Raw genomic sequence first — 27643 nt, 5'->3', positions numbered from 1 at the left:
GAACAGATTCTAAAGCTGGCAAAAAATAATCACTCAAAAAAACCTCCAACATAAGAAAATATGTCTTAAAATATTTTTCTGTCACATCTTCTCATAAAAAAAAAAAACAACCCAGCATGACAAATATACCTTCCCTCTTATTAAGTCTTATATATATGCCATACAAGGATTGTGAATTTTCTTAAAATAAACAACATAATATGCTAAACAACTCAAAAACAAAAGCTTTTACATTTACCAAAATACTTCAATTTCCTCTATTAACTGTAACCAAAATATATGTTCCAATAAGCAATAAGTATTAAGGTAAACTATTTTGATAGAAAACTGGTAAATAATTTCTCAAAGGCTAGGAACAAACATATTAGTGATCTTTACTTCATTTCCCTTCAAATACAAAATTTTTGTTATGAGAGGATAAAGGAGAATAAAATGCAGCAGTTGGAGTCATTCATTGCCTTCAACAATTAGGAAAAGCAGTTCTGATATATGAAAAATAATGTGGGTAAATCTGGATAAAAATTATCTAGCTCTCTAGGTTTATCTAAATATTTATTTTCTGAAATGAAAAATTTCCTTTTAAAAATTACACCCTCAAACTTTGTACACCAAAATTATTATACATACTTTCAAATATTATATTTATGCTTTGGGAATTTTCTAACCAGATGCAATAATTATACTTAGCAAAGCAATAATTTAACAAAATATGCTTTGGTATGCTAACAAAAAATAAAAAATTGGCATATAAATATAACATGTACCCACATTCTATGATTGATCAAGACAAGCACAGAAACTTTGATTATCTTCACTAAAGATAGAATATCTTCACTCCACTTAAAGTTGCAAATAAAATGGAAAACTACATTTTTGCATAATTAGATGCTCATGTAAACATTTTTCTTATACTATATATTTAAGTGCTATTAAAATAATGTGTGACAAGCTATTGAGCCCTGTTCTTTTTTACTGAATATGCCTTAAGTGATAACAGCAGATTAAATTTTTATTGTTTTTGTGTCTGTTCTATAGATAGCATTTCCCCCCTATTTTTCCAGTGTCTTGGAATTCTAAGGTGTCCTAAAAGCAATGTAAGAGTTATAAGAGTAGATAACTAAGTTATTTTAGAACCATTCTAAATTAGGTTTACAAAAATACTATTCAATTCAATCAACATTAGAAGCATCCACTGTACATCAGCATTCAGCGAGCAAACACGAGCATAAATTATTTCATGAATAATTAAAATGAAAGCATCTAATATTATATGAAAGAGGTACATTTTACCTGGATTAGATGAGGCAATGCTTTTAGTGTAAGGCAAAACCAAATCCCCAGCTTGCATGGAAGCAAATCATGCCATTGTGGTTTCATCAGTAATCTAAAGGGGAAAAAAAAAGCAAAGAAGCAAAAATATTGACAGAAAGTTGGGAGACAAAATATTTTTATAAAGATCATAATTTCTGTTTTGAATGACTTTCAACAAAAAAGAAATTTTCAATGAAATATTTATGTTAGTTATCATTTATTCTGACTTATTCTATCATGAAATACAGTAGTTACAATAAATGCAGTATGTATAGCAAGTAAGAGAAAGCTAAGATTTTGGAAAAGGAGACTCCTAATCAAGTTATAAAGATAAAGAAACAAAAGATCCCTTTCCAACCTAGACTTTCATCAGTTCTGCAAAATGAATTCTCAAACCTTATGATTACTTCAGCTATAAAAGACTAAACATCATCAGAGTGTTCCCCAGTGCTGACAAGCAGATATGAAGACTGTAGCATAAACAAACCAATACATAAAAATTAATGTCATTTGCAGTTCACTGAAGCATTACTCACTGATGTCATCAGAACAGAAGACATGCAGAATAGTCTCTGATCTCCATCTCACATTGATCCAGTTCTGTCCTGCTGTGTGAACTATTTAAACCCTTTCTTTCTTTCTATGAATCGATAGAAGAAATGGTAGTATCTTTCAGAGTGTACTGCATATCACTGCCTCTACTAAACATTAAATGATAGATTCATCTAGTAATACTGTTTCTAAAGTTCAGTCTACAAATTTTAAACTACAAGAATTTAGGAGTTTAATTACTTAAATATATATTAACACGTCACAAGGGGAAAAAACTTGTAGCACTTCTACTTAAGATTAGAATTTGTCTCATAAACTAATATGGCACATTATTAGTCTTTTAAAAAACCTACTACAGATGTAAATGTTAGCATGTCTGAAATGGATATACATATGAAACTGGATTACATTAAAGAAATATTTTAAAACAGTTTCAAATTATAAAATATTTTTATATGGTCCTACCTTTCATTTTTTTCTGAAGCACCAAGTTTCGATAAATCCACACTCTTGCCACCTGCCTTTTTTTTCTTTTCTCTTTTTTTTCTACTAAGCAGTTCATCCTTAATGTGGAAAGAATTATAGTTATAGGTTATCATTAACATGTACTCTTCAAATGTTATCAAGAGTCTACTGTGAAGGGTAAACATTATAAAGGAACATTTATGCAAATGTATGTAGGGTCCAACATGATTAAGTAAAATCATCAATCTTTAACAATAACTGTTGTCATAGTATCCAGTCCTTAAACACACATGAAGTTTAGCACTGTCAGTCATGTCTATCTCCATAGCAATCAAAGTTTTCTAAGCAGAGAAAGCATTCAACTTTTTCTCATTCACCCAACTTTAGTAATGTTACTTCAAAAAGAATGAGTAAATAGATGTTTATTCTGATGTTTATTTTTAGCATATAGATATCCACAGCAGAATAAACTATGTAGTAGAGTTTATTAGACTAAAAAAAATATGTAATAACCTTTTAACCAACTGATCTATGAAATCATAAAATTATACTAATTTCAAGTCTTAGTTAAAAACTTTAAAAACAAACATTGTTTATATAAGAGCCTGTGACACAAAAATTTCTAAAATTATTTTTACATGAAAAATATTTCTATTTGGAAGGTGATAATTAAGAAAACATGGCTCTAGTTTCTACCTTCTAATTTTCAGTTAGATGTTGGGATCTTCACAAAATTTTATAACCAACTCAAAGTCATATTTTTAAAAAGAAGGCTATTTTCTTCTTATAACCTGGGCTCTTCTTGACTTAGAAACATATCAAACACTAACTACTGAGCACAAAACTATTAAAATGAGAAGTATTTATAAAAACATGGAACTTTTCATCAGTTGAAAAATAAATGTTTGAAATTCCATATAAAATTAAGGAGTCTAGGATCATTTGATTTATTACCAATACGTACCAGTTGTTTTTCCAGGTAGATTGACCACACCACAGCATAATGACCCACTGTGAGGATAATGAACAAAAGTAATGCCAGCTCAGCATTGCTCATTTTTCTCACCCGCCTGTAGTAGAATACAGGCTGTCGCCAATCTGGAAGTCCATTGACGAGAATATCATCATACCTACAGTAGCAAATATAACAATTTTTCAAGGAAAGTTTGAAATAAAAATGAAAAACTTTATTTGTATCCATATTTAAAAAGAGAAAAAAATTCCTCCAAAATAGGTAACATTTATGTAAATTATCAACATTACAACAGCCTATAAATTGAAAACACTGTATGTAGGTCCAGTCACAGACAACCTTCAAGAGGGTACATAGTAATATACTGTGGATACCAGATCTTGTGTTTTCAGGAGACCTCAATGATGCGACTTCAGGAATGCCATCTAAACTAAAGGTGCCATATAGTCTATCTCTACCACAGTCTGCTGTAAAGGCCCAACCATGAAGTCAGCAACAAAAGGAAGAATCTCGATGGGGGAAAAAACAATCAAGATAAGAGCTCTATTTGTTATCATGAATTATACATTAATTGAATCAAATTCAGGGTAAATTTTCTAGTCAATGCTTTTTTCCCCCACCTCTGTACCATAGTTCAAGGCTGAAATATATATATTATTTTATCAAAACGTAATAATGTAAAAGCCTATAAAATGAGCCTCTTTTAATTTTGTATTGCTCACATTATGTAAGAGAATTTAAAAAATGCCAAATTAGAGATGTGTAAACCTATGCTTATGTCAGATTTCTAAATAAAACTGTTTATTTGCAAACATTTAAGTGGCAATTTTCTCACTTTTGGCTTTGCTGGAAGGGGAGACCATAAATAAAAGCTTGCCTAAAAATGCATTTAAATCAGCTTTCTTTAGAATAAAACTTCAATTAAATTTAAATATACCTGTCAGACAATTATTGTGGCAAATGTTTTTTAAGCTTAAAAATCAGGAGTAGCATTTATGATTGTAAAACTCAAAATGGTCACAAACACTGTATGTTCACACAACCTGTTAATCTTAGTGGAACACAACTCATTAAATATTCTAATCACACTATTTCCAGAATTAAATCTTCACTGAAAGGCCTAATTTGGTGCAACACATTGACCAAAATATTTTAATTAAAAATATTCTGAGTTAGTCCCAGGCCTAATTACAGGAATAGAAATAGGGCCTATATTGTCAGGCAGGTCAGTACCACTCAGTAGTAGGTTTTTCTCAAGTAAATTGACCGATCTAAGAATAATAGCGCAGCTGCTAAACTGCCAGTCTTTTCATGTAAATCAATTTAAATGCAACAACTGCAGTAGCTACTTTTATAGTTATTAAATTGATACCTTGGAAATATGCTAAAAAAATAAAGCAGAGGACTTACTACAGGCAACTTCTTTTTTTCAGCAGAAAAAGTGATTATAAATTCAAAATATATTTTATTAGCAAATCTAGAAAACTTGACTTAGATCAACTTAAATTTTAATAACAATAGACATCATAATAACTAATGTTTAGAGCAAAGGACATTAATTAGTACTGAACTCTTAAAAGACAAATTGTATATAAGAGTCTACAAATTAAAATGTTGTGTGGTGGCTGGACCAGAAAAATTTCAATATTTAAATATTCTCCTTTTTTCAATATTATAGCAATTCTTGAACACAAGTAGAAAAACATAATAATATGAGTTCATCAAAAGCTATCATTCCTTTCCTCAAAAATTTATATTTAAATCTATCTTTGTAAAAATGGACTCATTTTAAATTACAAATGGGTTGGTAAAAAGATTTCAAGTACTATAATGCAAGATGACAACAACTGAATGAAATCCAATGAATGTTAAGTCTTGAATTATTCTAAATCTATAATGCACTTCAGATTTGTTGAGGGGAACAAAAGGTGACTATAAAAATCATTATTTTCAACTAACCTCTCCTATGAAATAACTTCATGTAAAAAGTGTGGTTATTAATAAAGAACACCTAAGAAAGTAGCAACCATTACCTAAGAGCATTACTAAGTATTAAATTTGATCTGTACTGAAAGAAAACACAGCAGGACTCACAGTTATGAATTATATATCAAATATTTTATCACCACCATTGATGAAATACTATGTCTCTCTTAACAGTGACTATTTTCTAGCCCACAGATAAACTGTACTCAGTGTACAGCTCAATTTAAGACAGCAAAACCTCATGCACAGAACACATTTAACAGAACTGGATATTTACTAGGCTTTTCTGCCACTCTAAACAACAGTCTCCAAGTATTAAGCTTAGAATCAATGCTCTATTGATTTTACTATCAATGAACATTATGGCCCACACGCCTGGCCATTTTAAGGGAAGACAGTTTCTATTATAGTCTGTTTTTTAGAATATATAGTGTTAAAAGATAAATCACTGCTTTTCTGAAATACTGAAAACAAAGATATTTTTAAAAATATACAAACACTATATTCATATGTTATTTAAGAAAAAATATGTTGACACGTAACATTTAAAATATCACTATGGTATGCTTTTCTCTATTTAACACATAAAAATGTTCTATAACGCAGCTCATACAAATTACTCTTAACATTTTGTTAAAAGCAGATTAAGAATGTATACATGCATCAACGTGTTCTAAAAAAACCCAGAAAAGTAAATCTCTATGATGAAAATATAATTAATGTAAAAAACCATATGGAACTATAAAGGCATTATCTTGGAAATTAAAACATTAATTGATCAATTCCGTACATCCAACATATGGTCTAATATACATTTACCTTATTTGATGTTCTTAAAATGTACATGATGGACATAAAATAATGGTTACATGATCATTAGTGAGTTCCATTCTACATTCTGCAATTCTTCACATATATTTAGCCTAATATAAACATTGGAAAGCAAGTAAATCTAAAAATATTTAAATTATCAGTAGATTAAAAAAATTAATGTAATTTACAACACCTTATTTTGAAATATAAAACAGTAACTATAAAACTAAAATAGAAAATGTGTATATTATGAAAACAAATATGTAAATAATTCTATCATTTGCCCAAAGTATGAATTTTCTATCATACTAAATGTTTAGCTTCAAACAATACAGCAACATCACTTACATCACATTTTGAACCTTAGAGTAAAAATCAATTGTACAAAGATCATAACATAAACAGGAAACAAATCTAATTTAATTCACCTTACTCTGCTTTATTAAAAAAATACACACACACACACACACATATATATATATATATATGCCCAAAACCATGGTACACAGCACTTTATATATATTGTATATAATAAATGTCTTATATCTTCTAATTGAGGAAAGTCTTAAAATTTCTTAATCTCAGGTTAATGTTTATTTTTTTATTATTATAATTTTAAAAATATATTTTTATTGATTTCAGAGAGGAAGGCAGAGGAAAAGAGAGATAGGAACATCAATGATGAGAGGGAATCATTGATCAGCTGCCTCCTGCACACCCCACACGGGGAATGGAGCCCACAACCTGGGTATGTGTCCAGATTGGGAATAAAACCGTGACCTCCTGGTTCATTGGTCGAAGCTCAACCACTAAGCCATGCCGACCGGCAAGTTAATGTTTATTTTTATTCAAACACACCTGTAATCAAATTTACAATAACTAGGTAATGGATTTGTAGAAGTTTAGCAGATTAAGGTTGAGATAACTATAGTTTTCATCATTGGATTTGTAAATAAAATATGATTTTATTTAGTAAACTAAAAACAACATTCAACTTTTACAAATATAGTACCATAAAATAGACAAAAATATTAAAGTTGTACAACTGGGTTAGCAAAAGAGTATTGGTTAAAAATTTATAATAGACTTTTAACAAAAGTAAATATGCTAATATTACCACAGCAAATTCTAGTATATATGTTTAATAAATGATTGGTATCTACTCAGGGCTTGTATAGAAATTTATGAACAAACAAAGCTGAGCTGTTATTTCCCCAAATAAGCACATTACCTAAGGAGTTTAAAAAGGGCTACTATGTTAGGCTTCCTTACAGTAACCAGGAAAACATGTTATTTTCACACTATAGCTCAAAGGTGGGCAAACTTTTTGACTCGAGGGCCACAATGGGTTCTTAAACTGGACCGGAGGGCCGGAACAAAAGCATGGATGGAGTGTTTATGTGAACTAATATAAATTCAAAGTAAACATCATTACATAAAAGGGTACGGTCCTTTTTTTTTTTTATTTCAATAGTTTTATTCATTTCAAACATTTTAACAAGAAGAATGTAAACACTAATTATTATAATTTGAAACTTCAAAAAATGGAGGAATCATAGCACAATAACATACCTTATATTGAAGATGGCAAAGGCAAAATAAAATTGCCTAACAAAGGAAAGGTACAAAAGCCTTTCAAATTAAACTTAAATATAATAAAATAATTTAAAACTAAAACAAATAGAAAAGAACAAAATGTGTAAACAGTAAATTAAACATTTTCTTTAGTGCAACTTCCAAATTATGCCCGGAACGTAAATGTAGATGGCAATGTAGACTAGGTTGAAAGGTTTTTGGTCTTTAAAACATCAACTTCAGTGGGAACAGTGTTGTTGGTCTCCTTTTTAGCTAATGCTCTGATACTGTGCTCTCCAGGGGCATGTCTCCCTACATCACCACGATAACGTGTCTATGCATTCCCAGGGTGATGTCGGGGGACGCGTCCCCGGGCATTACAAGGAGCCTCTGGAAGATTGAGAGGTTGTTCCTTCTACTGAATGGGCGGATATAAATCCCCCCACTCAGAAGAAGGAGCTGCGGCCGTGTTTCCCGACGTTGCCATGTTAACACTGCTGCTGGTGAAGGAGCGGAGGGGAGAGCAAGAGAACCCTCTGCTCTTTCTGCTCCGCGGGCCGGATAGAACAGCCGAACGGGCTGGATCCGGCCCGCGGGCCGTAGTTTGCCCACGGCTGCTATAGCTGATGCCTTTGAGAGAAAAAAAGGCTTATAAGTTTATTCACAATTGCATTCCTAGGAATCTACCCAAGAGAAATGAAAAACATCTGTTCGCACCAAGACTTATATGTGAATATTCATGGCAGCATTGTGCATCATAGCCAAAAAGTAGAAACAAACTAAATGTCTACCAGTTGGTGAATAGATAAAGAAAAGTGGTAGAGGGAATACTATTCAGCAGTAAAAAAGAAATGAACTACTGGTATATGCTACAATTGGATGTATCTCAAGAACATTATGCTAACAGAAGGAAGCTAGGTGTAAAAGACTACATGATATATGATTTCATTAATATGAAATGTCCAGAAAAGATAACTTTATAGATACAAAAAGATCAGTGATTGCCTAGGGCAGGGGTCAGAGTGGGGACTGCTTGCAAATGAACTAGAGGAAGTGTTTTGAAGTAATAGGAATGTTCTAAAACTGGATTGTGGTGGTTTGCACAACTTCGTAAACTCACAAAAATCACTTAATTGTATACTTCATATAAAGTGACTTTTATGGTACACAAGTTATATCTAAATAAAGGCTGTTTAAAAAATAAAATAAAGTTTGCATTTTCCTTAAAAAAGTAAAAAGGTTATCCAGTTTGCTATTTTATTTATTTCACTGCTGTTCCCTTTTCTACCAAAATTTAAATAATGCACCTGATTTCAGTGAAACACAATTATGTTAGGAAAATAAATAAGAAAACATGTCTATGACAATTTTCCAAATAGCAAATTCCTGGAAGTTACATATTTAAAAGCATTTAACGAATATTTTTATAATAAATAATTGGGATACCAAAGAACATTTTTTTCCCCAGTATTAGACTACCTTCTTTTAGAAGATAAAACTATTCTTTTTTTCTTCCCCCTAAAGGAATTATAAACATTAGGTAATTGTAGAGGTGATTTCTTCTATATGTTTAAATACTCATAGGTCACCTGGCCTGAGGCGCAAGCTTTAGAGGAGTGATTCTTAGCTTGATTCGTTAAGACTTTTGCCTCTGGGAAAACCAGTTACCCAAGAGCTACTTGTCCCTAAAGGGGTATAAATACTACAGTTGTTGGTATAACTGTCAGATCCATTGTTTCCATTAACACTCTAAAAGAAATGCAAAGGAAACTAATCCTAAAAAAGAAAATGTTAGATGAGTTTATAAATAAGAAGTGATTTGTTCTGAAAAGAGAGAAATAATTTCAGCAATTGAAAGAAATTGTTACAAAGTTTACTAACTTTTAAGAAAACAACAAACAAAAAGCCAAAATCTGATGCCAAAGATGTAGGGAGACTAAATAAAGCTATCTTTACAGACACATTCTTGATGTGTAAAACAAAACTTGGGGCTCAGTGAGAGAAACCTACTAGAAAATATGTGCAGAATGACCAACACTTCTTTCAACATACTTCTAGGACTCTTTCAACGCTATGGATTATCTCAAACCAGAGGAATGTTGGCTATGGTGTCTGGACCAATGCCAGCCCTTGTTATAAAGCAAAGAGCACTTCAAGAGAATATCTTGAATCCTTGCTTTGCAATCTGACAAACTGACTGAGGTATTCAAATTAAAGAGTTAGGATGAGGACCAAGAGTGGTAGCTAACATTTTAGGATATAGAATAATTCCAGATAATATATTTGAAGAAAGATTCAGAATGCCACAAAGCATCATTCTGGGAGGTTATCTTTAAGATATATTAACACCCATATTAGCTGGCCTTAGCCTAAAATCTCAAATACCTACTTTTTTCTTTAAAGGTACTCTTTTAGAGCAGAGCAGCATTTTTAAACTGCAGATTGTGGCCCACTAGTGACTCATGAAATCAATTTAGTGGATGACAACCAGCATTGTTTTAAAAAGAAAAATGACTAGAATAGCCTAGCCTAGAATAGAAAATATCAGTCTGTTTCACACACATACAAAAAATGTTTTGTGAAATTTTTGTTTCACTTGTGTCTGTCTGTCTGACCTGAGACATGATGCAAAATGTATTTCTTACTGTGGGTTTGACTGAAAACACGTTGAAGCCCATTGCAATACTGTCTACATTCCACACATTCTGAAGTAGAGAAGAGGAGCCTCTCTGCAGACTCCTCTTAAATCATTAGCACTATGAACCGCTGAATAAACGTATTATTACTCTCCTGAAGGGGGCACGGAGAAGTCTCCAAGTGAGGGGTTGCCTCCACTAACTAACCCTAAATGCAGAATCACTGGAGCAGAGGAAGGGAAAGAAGGGAAGGGGAAGGAAGGGGACAAAAGAAATAGGAGAAAGAAGCAAATATTTTTCTTTCATTCCTATCTTCTAGGTACATGCTCATATAAGTTTGTTCTCTCACCCCAAAACTGGGCTTATTATTTTGTGAGTGAGGAAACATCGAGATGATAATAACTTGAATATCACTTAACAGTCCAATTCTAAAACATTTAAGGAATAGAAAAGAACAAAAAGGACCACCAGGCACAGATAAGAGCTATTACTGACATATAAAAAATGAATGGACATTTGTTTGAAGTCAAGTGGTATTTGTATTTCCCAGGGCCTAGACACTTGTTAAACATCGTACCTAATGAAGCCACTACTTGCTAATATTCTTACTCATGATCCTGAAGACTATAAGTATTGAATCAACCTGGTGAAAAATTTCCATATTAAGTAGCTCTAAATATACATTTAAAAAATATTGCATACCTTGGAAAAAACAAAAACAAAATACTAACTTATAATAAATAAACTACTTAATGAGACAATTTTTCCCTGTATAAACTGAGACATCAAAAATCGTAATTCAAAAACAGAAACGAATACTCACCTCTGCCTTCGTTCATCATCCTTTAAAACTTCATAAATGGCCACCAACTAAAATAGAAGCATTACTTTAAAATAAAAATACTCTCAACTATAAGAAATCACTTAAGAAGGTGAACATGCCATAATGCACATACAGAAAACCCTATGTGCTCATAAGTAAAATGAATAGGTAAGACTTAATTATAAGTAACATTTTTTGTTTTTAGTAGAACCTTAAAAGGTTACTAGTACCAATGCTTGATACCAAAATAAATATTTGTGAAAGATGCAAAAGTAATAATTATCTTAACATGTGCTTTTTAAAAGCAAAAGCTGTAATGTAGACAAGAAAATTATGACACTCCAAGAATTCAGAGATTCTAAAATAAAAAACACTGGTAAAAACATATTTTATAAACATTGAATAAATGTACATACATTATATTTCTAAACAACATCCTCATTTTCAAATGGAATTATTCTACATATAAGTTACTATTTCTACCATAAACCTTTATAAATTTGTCACAAAACATAATAGTATATTTCACTTACTTGTCTAAACTGAGTTTCTGCATTTTCATCTTTATTCTTGTCTGGATGCAAAGTTAACGAAAGCTTACGATATGCTTTTCTAATGTCTGCAGATGAAGCATCCTGGAGGTGGTGGGGGGAGGTGAAAAACACACAAAGCAAACTTTGTCAGAAAAAGAAATTCCCAGAACCTTGTTAAGATCTGAGAAGACAGCCAACCAAGTGCAGGACCCCAGGCAATGTAATCTGAGCAATCAGTCAGGCTATGCAACTGGCCTGTCCCACATGACTGAACAATTATACAATCTAATTTGGCTCTCATCTTAACTTTTCATTACTATACAGTCACTTAAAGAAGACAGTATTTGGCAAAACTTTTCAAACACTTGCCTTCCTAAAATTAACCAATAAATCTTTCTCAGTAATTAAGAGATCAAAAAGAAACAAATTAAAAATTAATACATCTGTATGCCTTCAAAGGTCTTTATTTGAGAATCTTAAAGCCAGTTTCTGAATTGAAGGTCTACTATATGTGGTTTCTTCATTGTTATTTATATTGAATTTACCATCAAAAAACAACCTATGGAATCTCAATTCACGTCAGAAGTATGCCTATTTGAAGGTAGTTAAATATGCATTTATCCAAAATAATTATAATTAAAAGTGTTATATATATTGTACTTAACACTTTTGTTTTTAGTACTTTAAATAGTGTTTTTAATCGTGTCAACTTTCTAGAATGTGGTTTGCAGAAATAAATTTGCCCAATATTTATGTATTACTAATATAGTTTAAATATATTTGAAAGGTCATGATAGTTCAATAAGAGTACTTTGAATTACGTGGATGTTAAAATTATGTTTTATGTAATCCTGCGTGCACAGGTAAACACTTTACATGGCAATTACAAAATACAGTAACAAATAATAATAAAATAAAATAACAAAGAACACTGTCAAGTTGGGATCAAAATTTTATTTCCATGAAGTTTAAAAGTTATTCCAATGATTAACATGTTCAGAGTGGGACAAATAATAAAATTGCTTATTAAATTTTATCTCATTTTATAGCTAAATATTTGTCCAATTAATTCCTAAAACTACTAAAAAAGTTCAAATGACCGAAAAACCAAACCAAAACAAGAATCTGTATATCTAGTACTAAATAGCTGTTAAAAGAGAGTTGAAAAGAGGCAAAGTAAGACAATTAGTCTGTTAAGCTTTTCTTTATAAACCATTACCAATATTCTGGAATTTATTGCTACAGGCTATCAACCAACTTAAAAGTTTCAACTGAGGTGTGAATATTTCTGTAACTTTTAGAGGGCTGAGGAGCTATAAAATTAGCATCAAGTAAGTTTTGTGGATAGTATGGTTATAATTTTCACTCTAATTTGTTAAATGGAATTGATGTATTCCCTATACCTAAATAATAGGTGACATAGTGTAGAAAAGGATGATTATTTACTGAAAATCTGTGATAGAAATTTTGTTGAGCAAAGAGGTCGTGTCAAATGAATAATAATTTGGGACTTTAATTTTAGATTGCATTAAATTGTGACTATACCACACTGAGAAATTCCTAAAGTGCAGATTTCTTATAAAGTAAGTTTATATATTTTCTTGTGCTACAAAATTAGTACATGCTTATTATGGAGCATCTATGACTTACTTAAAAATAAAAATGGCTAATAGTCACTTAAGGCATTTCCCTTCTTCCAGTCATGCCATGCTGAACCCAATCCTCCGATCTTTGTTTTCCACAATATGTATCTTAAATGTAAATGTGACTAGATGGCTCTATTTTACACCTTTCAATAACTCCCAAGTGCCTTCATCATTGTCTTTTCCAATAATTTAGCTTCATCTCCCACTTCCTTGGCCCATCCTCCTAGTTGCCCAGATCATTACATTAGGAGACCATTATTCTAATGTGTAATGATCTTTGGTTTGGCACCCAGCTGTAGATACAGTTTTCTCCTAAGGAATGAGCCTCTCAGCTACACACCAATATTGCCTGCCTATTTTCCTCTTAAAAATTAACTTATTTTATCTTTTTAACAAAGCTGTGACATTAGGATAGTTGTTACCAGGCCCATTTTACTGGTGAGGTACGTGAGGCAGAGAGAGGTTAAAGTAATTTACTTAAGTTCATACTGCTGGTAAACAGACGAAAATAAAATTAAACCCCAGAAAATGTTGCATCATATTCAGAGCTCTGTTGGCTCTTTGGGTTCAGTTAGTAGATCTGGGTTGTGTCACTTCACAAGGGGTGACAACTTTGGGAAGGCAATGAGAACAACATTCTTTTAAAAAAATATATAGTAAATACATAAACCAGTAACATAGTCATTTATTATCATTATCAAGTATTACCTATGGTATATGTGCTCTACTTTTATACCACCAGCAGAGCAGTAGGTTTGTTTATACCAGCATCACCACAAAAATGTGAGTAATGCATTGTGCTATGATGTTAGGACAACCATGACAACACTAGACAATAGGAATTTTTCAGCTCCATTATAATCTTATGGGACTGCTGTTGTATATGCAGTTCATCATGGACCAAAATGTCATTATGTGGTGCATAACTATAAACACAGTATACCTGACATATCAAGTTCATGAGTTTTTCTGATACTGTGTTTCCCATTAATTCATCTATTTTTTATATTTTATTGATTTTTTACAGCGAGGAAGGGAGAGGGATAGAGAGTTAGAAACATCGATGAGAGAGAAACATTGATCAGCCGCCTCCTGCACACCCCGCACTGGGGATGTGCCTGAAACCAAGGTACATGCCCTTGACCGGAATTGAACCTGGGACCCTTCAGTCTGCAGGCTGACGCTCTATCCGCTGAGCCAAACCGGTTAGGGCTCATCTATTTTTTAAAAATATATATTTTATTGATTTTTTTAGAGAGAGGAAGAGAGAAGGATAGAGAGCCAGAAACATCGATGAGAGAGAAACACTGATCAGCCTCCTCCTGCACACCCCGCACTGGGGATGTGCCTGAAACCAAGGTACATGCCCCTGACCAGAATCGAACCGGGGACTCCTCAGTCCACAGGCCGACGCTCTATCCACTGAGCGAAACCGGCCAGGGCTAATACATCTATTTTTAAGTAGTAGCCAACAAGTAATTCTGGAGTTCACAAATATTAGAAACAAATACTGTGGGGAATTTTTTAAAATAAAGAAAAGAGAACAACATTCTTATTAATCTGATAAACTATATGGAAAACATCCACATAACTACAATGTGAATACAGTCAATTGCATTTTTAAGGGTAAAGACTCTGATATGTTAGGTTTCCTAACACATTTTACATCATATTTCTACTAGAGAACTGAATGTTAGAACATACATCTCCTATACAGATCTTTTACCTCTCTGGCTTGCAGAAAAATAATTTTGAAAGGGTTATGGGTGGATTAACCATCTTTGACACAATAGACATCAGGAGATCTACTGGGTTCAACTGCCAGAATTCTTTTCCTTCTAAATTGGATAAGGTTCTTTGGCAAGCTGGACATGAATTATGTTAATATTTGGATGACCTCTGTAAAGAAGAGACAAATAGTCATTCTTAAAAAAAAAAAAAAAAAAAAAACTGTGAAAGGAATATGTTTGTCAAAATTGTAACAATGCAATGGGACAACAGCTAAAATGGAAGGGTAGGAAACTCCAAAGGCCTGTCCCTGCACAGAAACAACAAATAATCTGGCAAAAACTGTCCAAATTACTCTTATCTGCACTCTGAAAATCAGTCAAAGGCTTACAGCAATCAAGCAAGCACTTGATCAAGAAAAAGGCAGTTGATTATCAGTTAAGGTCTTGAAGATGCCAATCTGGATTCTTGGTGTGGGTTTCCAGTGCTGGAGGAATCAAAGCAGACTTTGTTCTCAAAATTTGTGTTTTTTTGTTTGGCCTGTCACTGGCTCCCTGACAAATTGTGTAAAAGGCTACCCTTATTTTATCAAATATAGAACTCTTCCAGGGCAAAGAGGCAACCATCCAGGACATTTGTCAAAAACATTTAAGGGCAAATTTGTTAGCTGGTGCCAATCAGGGCAAGGGATAGCAATTGGGATACACCATAGACACATCAAAAAGCTTGAGAAAAAGGATTAGGGAGTAAGATGCTTTGGAAATATAGGCTTTTGAAAAGCTCCCTCATATTGCTTAAAACCATAAGACCATGTGCATACCCAAGGTGGAGTACATACTCAGAAAGGGTATTTAGGGTCTTCTGAAAAAACCCCTCAATTCCCACTACTGTCTGATGGTTAGGCTGTGCTCAAGCAGAAAATGAAGGCTAACTGAGAGTTGTAAACTGCCTGGCTAAGGGTTAAATGCATGCACAACATATAGGAACCCACTAGCAAAGACTGTGGATGGGTTTTTCTAAACCTTTAAGGAAATCTCTGCTGAATCATTAGCTGGCCACTAAGCTAATGAAATGGAGACATCAGTGGCCACACATGGCAAAGAATATCTACTTGACAAATTTAGTTTAGAAAACTCACTAAACAAACACTGTCAACCAAAGAAAAAAACAAACAAAAAAAACCTGGTGTGGTGGAAGAATCTAATTACCACCTTATATATTCAAAATGTCCAGTATTTATTAAAAATGATAAAGCATGCCAAAACCGGTTTGGCTCAGTGGATAGAGCGTCGGCCTGCGGACTCAAGGGTCCCAGGTTCGATTCCGGTCAGGGGCATGTACCTTGGTTGCGGGCACATCCCCAGTGGGGGGCGTGCAGGAGGCAGCTGATCGATGTTTCTCTCTCATCGATGTTTCTAACTCTCTATCCCTCTCCCTTCCTCTCTTCCTCTCTGTAAAAAATCAATAAAATATATTTAAAAAAAAATGATAAAGCATGCATAGAAACAAGAAAATCTGGTTCACACATGGGGAAAAACAAATTAATAGAAATTGCCCCCGAGGAAGTTCAAACATTGGACTTACTAGACAAAGATTATAAATAAACTATTTTAATATGCTCAAGAGCAAGTACAAAGAACTAAAGAAAGTATGAGAATAATGTTTCACCAAAGTTATAATAGCAAAAAAGAGACAGAAATTTTAAAAAGGAACCAAAGAGAAATTCTGGCTTGAAAAATACAATAACTGAGATAAAAAATTTTCTATAGAAGGCTCAAAAAAAGAATTAAGCAGGCAGAAGAATCTATAAAATTGAAGATAGAGAAATTGAGATTAACCAATATGAGGAGCACGAAAAAGAATATAAATAAATGAAAAGAGCCTTGGCAGGCTACCACAGAGTACCAACATAAGGAGTGTCCAAGAGGGAGAAGAGAGATGAGGACAGAAAAAAATTTTTGAATAAAAAATGGCTAAAAATTTCCAAACTTTGGTGAAAGATATGAATATACAGTACACATCCAAGATCTCAATAAATCCTAAGTAAAATAAACTCAAAGAGATCCACACCTAGGAATATGATAACTAAATTGTTGAAAGATAAAGACAGAGAAAATCCTGAAAGAGAAGCAATTCTGAATGTACAAGGGATTCTCTATAATATTAGCAGCTAATATCACATTAGAAACCATGGAAACTGGAAGTACCAGAATAGCATATATAAAATGCTAAAAATATGTATTAACCAAGAATTCTATATACAATAAAACTATACCTCAAAAATGAAAGCGAAATTATGACATTTCAATTAAACAAAAATTGAGAGTTCACAGCTAATAGACTTGCTCTACAAGAAATGCTCTAGCAAGTCCTTCAGGCTGAAAGGAAAAACTACTAGAACGTAACTGAAATCCATATGAAAAAATAAAGGACACTGGTAAAAATAACTATATAGATAAATATAAAAGTTAATATTCAAGTACTTTTGTTCAGTAACTCCATTTTTATTCCATACGATTTAAAAGACAGTAACTATTAGAACAATAAATCCATGTCCTAAGTAAAATAATTATATAAGTCTATGTATAAAGATGTAATGTGTGGCATTAACTACAGAAGGAAGGGGAACAGGGCAGTATAGAATATAGAATTTTTATGATTGAAACTCAATTGGTATCAATTCAAATTAGATTGCTGTAAATTAAGATGTTAATCATAATCCCCATGGCAAGCACTAAAAAAAAAAGTCTATAGTAAAAGAAACAAAAGGTGAATCAAATGATACACTAGGAAATAAGATCTGAAACAAAAGAAAGCAATAAAGAAGGAATTGAGAAACAAAGAAGATATAAAACATATAGAAAACAGAGTAAAGTGGCAAAAGTAAATATATATTAGTGATTATTTAAATGTAAATGGATTAAACTCTGCAATTAAAAGGCAGAGATTACTAGAATGGATTATAAACAAACATGATTCAACAACATGGTATCTACAAGAGACAAATTTTAGAACCAAAGAGATAGAAAATGAATGGATGGAAAAAATATTAAATGCAAACAGTAGCCAAAAGAGTGTGATGTCTATATTAACATAATATAAAGGCATAATATACTTTAAAACAACTGTTAAGAGACAAACAAAGACATTATATAATGACAACAAGGTCAGTCCATCTAGAAGATATAATAGCCCAGCTGGTGTGGCTCAATGAGTTGAGCATTGACCTGTGAACCAAGAGGTCATGGTTCCATTCCCAGTAAGGACACATGTGTGGGTTATGAGCTCAATCCCCAGTAGGGGGCATGCAGGACGCAGCTGATCAATGATTCTCTCTCATCATTGATGTTTCTATCTCTCTCTCACTCTCCCTTCCTCTCTGAAATAAAAAAAAAAAAATGTATTTTTTAGAAAGTAGTGCTCAAAAGGAATTTTACAGCTATAAATGATGACACACACACACAAATCTCAACCTAATCTTCTGCCTTAGTGGACTAGAAAAATAATAGCAAACTACACCCACAGCAAGTAGGAGAAAGGAAATAAAAAGACTGGAGCAGAGATAAATTAAATAGAGAACAAAAAAACAACAGAGAAACCACAAAGCTAAAAATTGGTTCTCTGAAAAAGTCAACAAAATTGACAAAACTACATTACAGTGAGAGAAAGGAGTCAAATTAATAAACTCAGGAGTGAGAGTGGGGACATTATTAACACTCTTACAGAAGTAAAAGCAATTAACTGTATGCTAAACAATTAGAAAACCCAGATAAAATAGATAAATTCCTGGAAACACAAAAACTGACTCATGAAGAAATAGAAAAACTGAATAGAACTATAACAAGTGAAGTGACTGATCAATTAAAAAAACACACACAAAAACTACAGGAAACAAGCACCCACCCACCAATGCCTAAAAAAGAAAAGCCCAACCATTAAAACCAGATGATTTCCTAGTGAATTCTATGAAACATTTAAAGAAATCACAGTCCTCTTCAAAATCTTCCAAAAAATACAGGAGGAAGAAATGCTTTCTAACTTAGGCTACGGGACTTTGATATCAAAGACAAACACCACAAAAAAAGAAAACTATAGGCAAATATCTCTTATGACTATAGATGCAAAATTCCTCTACAAACTTCTAGTAAACCAAATACAGCAGCATAAAAAAAAGGATTACAGACCATGCCCAAGTGAAATGGATTTATCCCATGAATACAAGGGTATTACAGTGTATGAAAATAATAATACACCATATTGATTAAATGAAAATACAAATAACCATCTCAATTAATGCAGGAAAAAATGATAAAATCCAACATTGTTTGATAACAAAACACTAAACAAACTAAGACTAGAAGGGAACTTTCTTAAGTTGATAAAGTATATCTATGAAATACCCACAGCTAACCTCATACTAAATGGTAAAAGTCTAAAAGCTTTCCTTTAAGGTAAGTAATAAGAAGAATATCTGCTTATGACACCTTGTACTGCAAGTTCTAACCTAAGCAATTAGTCAAGAAAAAGTAATAAAAGGAAACCAAATTGGAATGGAAGAATTAATACTAATTCTATTCATAGATGTCATGATCCTATACATAGAAAAAGCATTAAAAAGCATCACCGAACAAGTATTAGATATTAGAGTTAATATAATCACATGCCACTTAATGACAGGAATACATTCTGAGAACGTGGTTGTTATGCAATTTTGTTGTGCAAACATCATAGGATATACTTACAGAAACCTAGATGATGTAGCCTACCACAAACCCAGGCTATAAGTTATAACCTATTGCTGCACCTAGGCTACAAGCCTGTACAGCATGTTACTGTACAAAACAACATGAGATTAAATCAAGCACAAGAGCAAATAATACAATTGAGATGAGATTGTTATGCTGGCATAACATGATACACTGTTTTACAGCAAATTTTTTTTAATTAAGTAGAAAGAGTACACTCTAAAATAACAACAAAAAGTATAGTAAATACATAAACCTGTAACATAGCTATTTATAATCATTATCAAGTATGATGTACTGCAAATAATTATATGTGCTATGCTTTTATAAAACTAGTAGCCCAATAGGTTTATATCAACATTACCGCAAACATGTGAGTAATGGATTGCACTATGACATTATGACAGCTATATCATCCCTAGGTGAAAGGAATTTTCCAGCTCCAATATACCTTACTAAAGGCCCGATGCACTAAATTTGTGCAAGGGCCTTGGCCCCAGCCCCCGCCCGCCACTACCGTGGCCCCCACCCACTGCGGCTTTGTCCAGAAGGAAGGACATCCGGTCTAATTAGCATATTATGCTTTTACTAGAGGCCTGGTGCACAAAATTCATGCACAGGAGGGGTGTCCCTCAGCCCGGCCTGCACCCTCTCCAATATGGGACCCCTCGGGGATCGGGCCGAAACTGACAGTCGGACATCCCTCTCACAATCCGGGACTGCTGGCTCCTAACCGCTTGCCACACTGCCTGCCTAATTGCCCCTAACCACTTCTGCCTGCCGGCCTGATTGCCCCCAACTGCCCTCCCCTGCTGGCCTGATCGCCCCCAACTGCCCTCCCCTGCCAACCTGACCGCCCACACCTGCCCTCCCCTGCTGCAACCTGCCTCCTCCGCCAGGACCCTCCTCCTCTGTGCAAGGCAGTGGAGAAGCTGGGACCGGCATTCTCCTCTCCAAGTGGAGCTGCAGGACCTCCAGGCCTCACTGTGCGGAGAGGCCGCCATGCCCTGCCTCCGCTGTGCACGCGGCCATCTTGTGGCAGCCATCTTGTGACGATGTTGCGCGTGAGGGTGCGAGGACCACCTAGGCTTTTATTAGTATAGATTATTATAGACTAGGGGCCCAGTGCAAGAATTCGTGCACCCTGAAAGGAACTGTGGGCTGCAAGGCTGCAGTGGGCACAGGGGCGGGTCTCAGCCCATCCTCCGTGCCCCCGCCTGGCCCCTCCCGCTGCGGCCCCGGTCCCCTGTCTGCCAGCAGCCCCACTCCCGCTGCTGCTCCCACATACTGATGGCATGGAGCAATTGGGGCCGGCACTAGCAGCAGGTGCGAGCAGCAGCTGCTGCCCCGATCGCCCCTCAGGAGCAGGGGGAGGTGGAGAAGCCCTCAGGGTGAATTGGAGCCGGCAACCACCGCTTGCATCCGCTGATGGTGCTGAGCGATCGGGACCGGTGCCAGGTGCCAGCTGTGGGTGCGAACGGCAGCTCCAGCACCGGCCGCAGGTACGAGCACCAGGTGGGACCACAGCGTGCGTGAGGAAGAATTTTTAGTAACCACCAGAGGTTTGCCCTGATGACAGCAACCGGTGACCCGCTTTGGTCTGGCACCCCTGCTCACCTGCTCCACCATCCCGCTGCGGCTGATGCCTGCCATGTTCTGCGCGTGCCCCTGGTGGTTAGCACGTCATAGCAACCGGCTGTTCCGCCGTTCAGTCTATTTGCATATTAGGGTTTTATATATATAGATGGGACCACTCTTGTATATGTGGTCACATAACAACTTTAACTTCCTCTGCCTCTGTTTACTGCATTTTTCAATAGCAGAGCCAAATGATCTCATCTGAAAGCTGAGCCCAGACAGGTTCTATATATGACACAAGAAACATTTAAAATCTGTCATTCACCTACAGTAAATTCTTGGTTTTGCAGAACTCGATTTAATGGATTTCAAATTTAACAGACAAAATTTCCAGATTGAATGTCATATGTGAAAATCAACACCCTGTTAATTTTAAAATGCTCTTAAGATTTGCTTATAATTAAATTAGCAAGTTATTTTTGTTATTAATTCACTGTTATTTTTAACAAATTTTAGTGAATAGGACATGTTGGGGAAAAAACTGTAGTAATTTCTCCAAAGTAAATAAATATTACATAGCTAAATCCCAAGTCATCACTTGTAAACAATGTTTGGCGAATGATTAGCAAGTGATCACACTGCATCACACATGGTAATGGGTCTGTTGTCCAGCGGCCTTTCTGCAGCGGTTTTAACTCCAGCTGGCCCAAGGTTCCAACAACATGTGCTAAGTCACGCACCAGCTGTGTGTATTTGTTTACTCTTGGTGACGGGTGAATGCACACATTTACTAGACCTATTCAGTATAAATTTAAAATTATTGAAATACATGTAGAAAACTTTCTTGTGAAACTAAACTTCATACATACTTAATTTTAATTACACAAATGTGTCTACATGGGTAAAAACAGGTAAACGAACTAAACTGTCAATTTTTTAACATACGCATTCAGAAAACCTACTTTATTATACAACAACTTTTGGCTTTAATGGACACCCTTTTCCCTGAATTAGCCCGTTACACTGAGATTTTACTGTAATGCAATTTTGCATTTATTCCCTTTCATAGACATATTGGTCCTGAATTCTAGAGCTAGTTCCCCTTACAAGGCTTTTTCTACTGTCGTTCTTGCCCTGTCCTTGGCAGTTTTATAAAGACAGGAATGGTGCCCTTGAATGTCAGCTCAGAGGATAGTCCCAAAGGCCCACAGCTCTACCTCTTTGATGACAGTTAACTGACTGTTATTGTTAAATGACTCAGTCCAATTTCCCACTGGTATGTTTCTACCCTGCATAGTAAGGAACGTGTGAAAGGTGGCTACAATCAATGAAAGTGCTGGTTTCAAATCCATACCACACTCAACAAAAACAAAAAATGGATAGGGAGCCCGGCCAGTGTGGTTCAGTGTTTGAGCATCAACCCATGAACCAGGAGGTCACGGTTCAATTCCTGGTGAGGGCATATGTCCAGGTTGCAGTCTCAATCCCCAGTAGTGTGCATGCAGGAGGCAGCGGATCAATGACTCTCTCTCATCATTTATGTTTCTACCTCCCTCTCCCTCTCACTTCCTCTCTCTGAAATAAACTGAAAAAATACCAAAGAAGATGCTTAGGTTAATGAACAAATGAATGAATGATTTAAAAAATAATAATATAACTAACTAAATAAATGGATGGATAGGTACCCATAGCTAAAAAGAGAAAAAGCAGCCTCCATCTAATTTCCATCTTCAAAAAGTGGCCAAAGCTATATTATATCCAGAATACTTTCTGTAGTGCAAGTGAGTCCATTAAACATAATTATTAGTTTTTCCACACTATGTGCATGCAATAAAGCACACCGGAAGGAAGGAATAAGAATTAAAACCAATCTATTGTATTTACCAAATAGAAGGGTTTTTTTCTCACATTATCCTCCAATTTTAATAAAAAAATTCTTACAGCATTTAAAAAAATGACAATTTGCAAAATAAAAGTGCAAATCAGGAAGTGCAATGGAATGATATTGGATGCTTTCCTTTACCTCTCTGAAATTAACTCACTTTTTAAGGATGAAATCTTCATCTCCATATAAATAGATACATAATATTCAACTACAGTTTTCCTGTTTTTTCCAGGATTGTCAGGGTGAGTTTCTAAATTATTCATAAGATGAAATGTAAACAGAAACCAATTCTTTCAATGTATGTTCCCATTCAATTCTTTCCCAAATTTGATCCATCTTAGTCTTTCCTTCTAGGTAAATGGCACCACTATCTACTCAGTAATCTAAGCTAAAACTCTAACAGTAAGTCTCAATTATATATATTTTTTCCCTTCAACCTTCTTACATAATTTGCCAACAGCCCAAACATTCCTAATATCCTAGTCCAAGCCACCAATCCAAAAGATAAAACTGTATGTTTTATTCTTATTTGCTATGTGATTAGTTTTAGGACTATAACCAGAGACAAGATTTGCAATAATTTCAATTCCCTGTAGCAGAGTATCTCTAATTTCTGTGATTTTAAGAAGCAAATCAGCAATTAATAAAAGAAAATCAATATCCGAGTATATACTTAGATACTGCATATCTTTTCAATGCATTTTTAGCATCTCCTGAAGCCAAGAATTTTAGAAGACTCATTTCCTCAGAAGGATTTTACTATGTAATAGCTGCTTATAGAATATTTCATGATCATTATTGCTCTCGGAAGTGTTTGATAGTTCTTATATATCTGAAAAATTTTGCTTTATCATATTTGTCACATTTGACCAAATTTTCATCAAATTATATAATAATTTATAAGTCCATCTTTGCAAAGATCACAAAAGGAACAAGGAAAATATAGGTTATTAAATTCTATGTCATCTATGTTTCAAAGAATTAGTACATAGCCAGAATGGATTGGAGAAATTATGGCAATAGTTAAAGTACAAAATGATTGCGAAAGACAAGGAGGAAGTGCCTCAGTGGTAGACAGAGAAGAGTTTGAGAATCTGGTGTGACCTGGGAAGCAAGGTAAAATCAACTGGATGCTCGGAGTGTCTATAAGATTGAAGAATTTAGTAATGATGGTTCCTATGAGGGGAGAACAAGGTAAGAAAAAGGGTACTAAAATCAACAATTTAAGAGTCAGTATATGGCCTTTACTGGGTGCTCAATTGGTTGAAGTGTGGTTCCACACACCAAAGGGTGTGGCTAATTCCTGGTCAGGGCACAAACTTAGGCTGCAGGTTCCATCCCAGATGGGGTGGTGGTGGTGGTGGTGGGTGTACCAGAGGCAACCCATCAATTTTCTCTTTCACACTGATGTTTCTATCTCTCTCTCTCTCCCTCTCTAAAAATCAATAAAAAACCCCAAATATATAACATATATATGTACATAAACATAATATACTAGAGGCCCAGTGCAATTCGTGCACTCGGCGGGGGGGGTGGGGGGGTGAGGGAGTCCCTCAGCCCAGCCTGCACCCTCTTGCAGTCTGGGAGCCCTCCAGGGATGTCCGATTGCCAGGAAGCAGGCCTAAGCCACTGGACATCCCCTGAGGGGTCTTTAGCACTGCTGCGGAGGCGGGAGAGGCTCCTGCCACCTCCGCTGCTGCCGTGAGCCTGGCTTCTGGCTGAGCGGTGCTCCCCCTGTGGGAGCGCACTGACCACCAGGGGGCAGCTCCTCCACTGAGCGTCTGTCCCCTGGTGGTCAGTGCGCATCATAGCGATCGGTCGTTCCACCGTCAGGCCAAAACCAGCTCTCCGATATTCCCCGAGGGATCCCGGATTGCGAGAGGGCACAGGCCAGACCAAGGGACCCACTGGTGCACAATAGGGGCCAGGGAGGGATGAGGAAGGTTGGCCAGCTGGAGAAGGACCATGAGAGGGCTCCAGGGTGTGTCCGGCCCGTCTTGCTGGCTCAACTGCGATCAGCTGGACCCCAGCAACAAGCTAAGTTGGAGTGTCTGCCCCCTGGTGGTCAGTGCATATCATAGCAACTAGTCAACTGGTCGACTGTCTGCTCCCTAGTGGTCAGTGCACATCATAGCAAGTGGTTGAGCGGCCTTAGCATATTACGCTTTGGTTGAGTGGATGATGGGACACTTAGCATATATAGGATATATGTGTGTGTGTGTGTGTGTGTGTGTGTGTGTGTGTGTGTGTATATATATGATTTATATTATATAGTCTCTTTCCAGCTCCGTGGCTGCTGCCATTTCTGTTTGGGTTTATGTATCTTCTATCATAGAAACTTTATAGCCTTGAGTGGAGGCCTAGGCCAGCAAGGGCAGGCGGAAAGCTTGGCTTCCTCCATCGCCGGGGAAACTCAAGCCTCCCTCCTGCTCTCTGTGGCCGTAGCCATCTTGGTTGGGTTTATTTGCATATTCGCTCCTGATTGGCTGGTGGGCGTGGCTAGTGGGTGTAGCAGAGTGATGGTTAATTTGCATATCACTCTTATATTATATAGGATATATAAAAGCCTAAATGACCAACCGTTCGACTGTTTGACCAGTAGCTATGACACACACTGACCACCAGGGGGCAGGCACTCAACATACAGGCATGGAAACATGGAATAGACTGATGACTCTCAGAGGGAAGGGGGTAGGGAGAAGGGGATTCGTGCACTGGTGGAGTCCCTTGTCCTGGCCTGTGAGGATCAGGCCAAATCCGTGCACTGGGCCTCTGACATCCCCTGAGGGGTCTCAGATTGCGAGAGGGCACAGGCCAGGCTGAGGGACCCCACCAGTGCACAAATACATGCACCGGGCCTCTAGTATAATATATATGGTAGAGTCTGACCTCATATTGAGACAGATACAATGTCTTTGAGCTATTCTGAATTAATTGTGTTTTAGTAACATCGCTTTCCTAAAAAAAATCTCCAATGGGGAGGGAGTGGAGATTAAAACTGAGATAAGTGGCAAGTATTTTAAAGAAGAGGTGCTCTTAACTTGTCCTAAGCTTCTTTTGAACTTTTATTCCTAATGTACACTATACATCATCAAATACATTTTGCCTGGAATTAGAATTTTCCACATTAATTCCATCAATACTAATTTAAAGATCATTGTGATATTACATCTAAGTGCTTCTTATATTCAATATTTTGCCATTTACTTTGTTCCTAAAATTATTTTGTGCAATGGTTTCTGACATTTTTGAAAAGTAGTGAATATGCAGAACTTCAAGTGTTCATAGTTACAGACTTGAATATTAAAGACTATAAGTTAGTTGGTAAGAAAATAAGGACTGGTTAGTATTACTATTTTTTATTATATCCCATTTCTTTGAATCATTACATTAGAGATATCTGAGAAATCAAACCAGCCTTCAAAAGTTAAACACACTTCCACCCAACACAAATCTATTTTTAAATTCATACTTAAAGCAACAAAACAAACCTGTGGATATTATCATTGATTAAAATCACAATTAGATGATTAGAAAAAATTTAATTGGTAAGCTAACAAAATTATGGTCATAACTAATGACCTGGTGCACGAAATTCGTGCACATTAAAAGGGGATTAGAGGAAATAATTTAATATTGCTATTTGCCCTTTCTCTATAATAGAAGGGTCAGAGATGAAGGAAAATTAGTAAAATGTATATGAAAACCTTCCTCCTGTCAGAATCTGGGGCACACCCTGGGACCCAGAGTAAAGTCCCCGCCCACCCACATGCACCTCAAAATCGCATGAGACCTAGACCCAGCCGGTCCCCCCACATTGGGCTAGATCCAGACTCAGCCAGTCCCGCCCTTTACAAGCCCTGCCGGGCAGGGGGCGTAGCCTCAGGTCCCCTGGCCCGGTGCCAGACGGGGGGCGTGGCCTGAGGTCCCCCAGCCCAGACCAGGGCGGGGGGTGTGCCTTGAGGTCCTCCATCAAGTCCTGCCAGGTGGAGGACACGGCCTGAGATCCCCTGTCAAGCCCTGCTGGGTGGGGGGCATGGCCTGAGGTCCCCTGTCAAGTCCTGCCAGGTGGGGGGTGCAGCCTCAGGTCTCCTGGCCCAGCACCAGGAGGGGGCCATAGACTCAGGTCCCCCATCAAACCCCGCTGGGCAGGAGCGTGGCCTGAGTTCCCCTGACCCAGCACTGGGGGTGCACCTTGAGGTCCCCCGTCAAGCCCCACTGGGTGGGGGGCATGGCCTGAGGTCCCCTGTCAAGCCCAGCGAGGCAGGGGGTGCAGCCTCAGGTCCCTAGCCCAGTGCCGGGGTGAGGGGAGCAGCCTGAGGTCCCCTAGCCCAGCACCAGGATGGGAAGCTCACCTTGATGTCCCCCGTCAAGCCCCGCCAGGTGGGGGTGTG

The 27643-nt window shown here is 36.1% G+C and overlaps 1 protein-coding gene across 1 annotated transcript in view; it reads right to left on the bottom strand.

Moving 5' to 3' along the window:
• DNAJC1 (DnaJ heat shock protein family (Hsp40) member C1) overlaps positions 1-27643 on the bottom strand; it is a 252179-nt gene that overhangs the window by 160403 nt on the left and 64133 nt on the right. The window contains exons 2-6 of the mRNA XM_080646065.1: positions 11668-11769; positions 11135-11181; positions 3293-3458; positions 2329-2426; positions 1291-1384 (exon numbers count right to left, since the gene is read on the bottom strand). Of these exons, the coding sequence (XP_080502191.1) occupies positions 1291-1384; positions 2329-2426; positions 3293-3458; positions 11135-11181; positions 11668-11769 (507 nt within the window). The remainder of the gene's footprint in view (positions 1-1290; positions 1385-2328; positions 2427-3292; positions 3459-11134; positions 11182-11667; positions 11770-27643) is intronic.

This window comes from Plecotus auritus (genome assembly GCF_963455305.1).
Source record: "Plecotus auritus genome assembly, chromosome: 1".
Taxonomy (NCBI): domain Eukaryota; kingdom Metazoa; phylum Chordata; class Mammalia; order Chiroptera; family Vespertilionidae; genus Plecotus; species Plecotus auritus.
Note: the sequence above shows the minus strand (reverse complement) of the source record. Positions and strands in the feature narration are given on the sequence as shown.